Source organism: Trichechus manatus, unplaced genomic scaffold, assembly GCF_000243295.1.
Source record: "Trichechus manatus latirostris isolate Lorelei unplaced genomic scaffold, TriManLat1.0 scaffold00005, whole genome shotgun sequence".
Classification (NCBI taxonomy): domain Eukaryota; kingdom Metazoa; phylum Chordata; class Mammalia; order Sirenia; family Trichechidae; genus Trichechus; species Trichechus manatus.
Genome location: NW_004443941.1, coordinates 6,458,834 through 6,460,929, shown reverse-complemented (window position 1 = coordinate 6,460,929; position 2,096 = coordinate 6,458,834). Strand labels below are relative to the sequence as shown.

The 2,096-nt window shown below is 35.8% G+C and overlaps 1 protein-coding gene across 1 annotated transcript in view; it reads right to left on the bottom strand.

Moving 5' to 3' along the window:
• The window catches only part of PNPT1 (polyribonucleotide nucleotidyltransferase 1), a 44,425-nt gene that overhangs the window by 1,094 nt on the left and 41,235 nt on the right, over nucleotides 1–2,096 (bottom strand). Inside the window, 1 exon segment of the mRNA XM_023734515.1 lies at nucleotides 919–966. Coding sequence (XP_023590283.1) covers nucleotides 919–966 — 48 coding nt within the window.

Below are 2,096 nucleotides of genomic sequence, written 5' to 3'. Positions count from 1 at the left end.
GAAGAAAATACAGGGGTGAGGCTGTGGGAATCAGTGTTCCTAACCTGGGAAAACAAACAAGCCTTGGTGAATGATTTTAGACAAGAAGGACTAACTATGCTATGAACTAAATAGGATTATGCTTAGGTCACTCCAGTTTTCACTACTGCCTCAAAGGACCATCACACTGGAGTTCCTCTGGCTTGACCTTGCAGCAGTTTTTAAGTCCCTGATATTAAAAAAGAACTAAAAAGGTTCTGATATCAAAAACAAAACAAACCACCCGACCAAACAACCATACAGAGATATCATGTCTCAGTTCCCCTCTCTCCCTGCAGGCTCCTTGAACAATGAGACTACAGAGTGGGAATAAACTTGAGGTCATGGGTATTAGGTATAACTAGAACAGAATGTGGTGCAGCAAAACACCAGACTGGTAATGACTTCTTTCATCCACTCATAAAGGACTACAAAAAAAGGTCAATTGTTACCAGAATTCTACGGAACAACATGGCTTTTATCAAGCTCAGAAACTTTTAGTCTCAAGTTGGAGAAAAGCAATTAAAGTCTCAACTCCTCAAATATGACACGCAAGGCCTTCAGCAAAGTTACCTTATCAGGATTCTCACGTCCTGTCTCCAATCACTGTGTCTATAGAACCGTCCCTGGCCTGCTCATGTATTTTTAAGAGCTCTAAAGTTGACTATTGTAACCAAACAGCAAGGTCCTTGAGGAAAATAACTGCATCTTAAATCATGAATGATTCTGTTTAAGCAACCTTAAGGTTAAAAAAGAAGCACCACACACAAATACACACCATAGATGTTAATTCTGTTGTTTCATTTTACTTTCTGAAAACAGTAATAAAAATTTGAAAATAGTAATAAAGACTTCAAGTACAGTTTACAACGTTACGGCTAAAAGGCTGAGCACAGGTACCTGAATTTCTTGGCCAACTTCTAATCCCAAAGCACTGGGGTGTCTAATCTGAAAGAGAACATGTTAATCTATTAGCAGTTGTGAATAGTTATCTAGTATCCACCATAGGGCACATTTTTTTCCTCCAGTGAAAAACAGCTTTGATTTTTCTGATTATAAAATCTGTTAATTGTAAAGATTTAAAACAAAACAGAAGTATTAAGAAGTAAATATCATCCAAAACCCCTGTATTTGTAGAAAACTACTAACACCCCAGTGAATATTCCTGTAAGCATCTACTATGTGTGTGTATGTGTATTCCATTTGAAAAAACTGTTGGTTTGTAATTTGCTGATTTTTCACTCACTTTTATGTTGTAGACATCTTTTCATCTAAAAAAATGAAGCATTACAGTTGAATATTCAAATTGCATAATTTATTTAGCCAATAAGCTAAAGATGGTTATTGACTAGGTTTTAAATTCCAGGGTTGCAAACGTTAATAACTGATGAGCCCACATGAAAAGTGTATGAGTGTTCAGTGTATTATTACTCTAATTTTTCTGTAGGTTTAAAGGTCTTCAAAATAAAAAGTTGAGGAAAAAGTAACCTGCAGTGTTGTACTGATCATCTTTGTACATGTATTTATCCAGTCTAATTATCCTCTCACAACACAGTCGTACACACGGAACTACTAGGTTCAAACGTACGCATACAAATGCTCTGCAGTAAGTGTCTCCCAATTCACACTCCCGTCAAGGAGAATGTCTACTCCGCCCCTCCCCTGTCTCTCACCCACACTGGGAATTTTCAACTATCTGAAAGTTAAAAAATGGTATCTTGGTTTATTTGCATTTATAAAAAATTGCTGGTGATACTGAATATTTTTTCATGTTTCTTGGTTGGCTTCTTTTTTAAAAAAAATGATTTGCCTGCCCATGGTCTTTGCTTATTTTTTTAGTGACACTCATCTTTCTTACTTAGTTATAAAAGTCCTCTGTATATTAAGCCTGCGTCATATGTTGTAAGCATTTTCCCCCTAGTTTTTCACTTTTCTTTCAACCCTGTTTGTTATAATTTTTGTTAAATAATTTAAAACATTTATAAGGTCCAACTGTATCAATTTATTTAAGTTTTTGGCTTTAATATCCTGCTGAGAAGGACAGTACCACTCCCAAGGTCATTAAAGTACCCATAGTT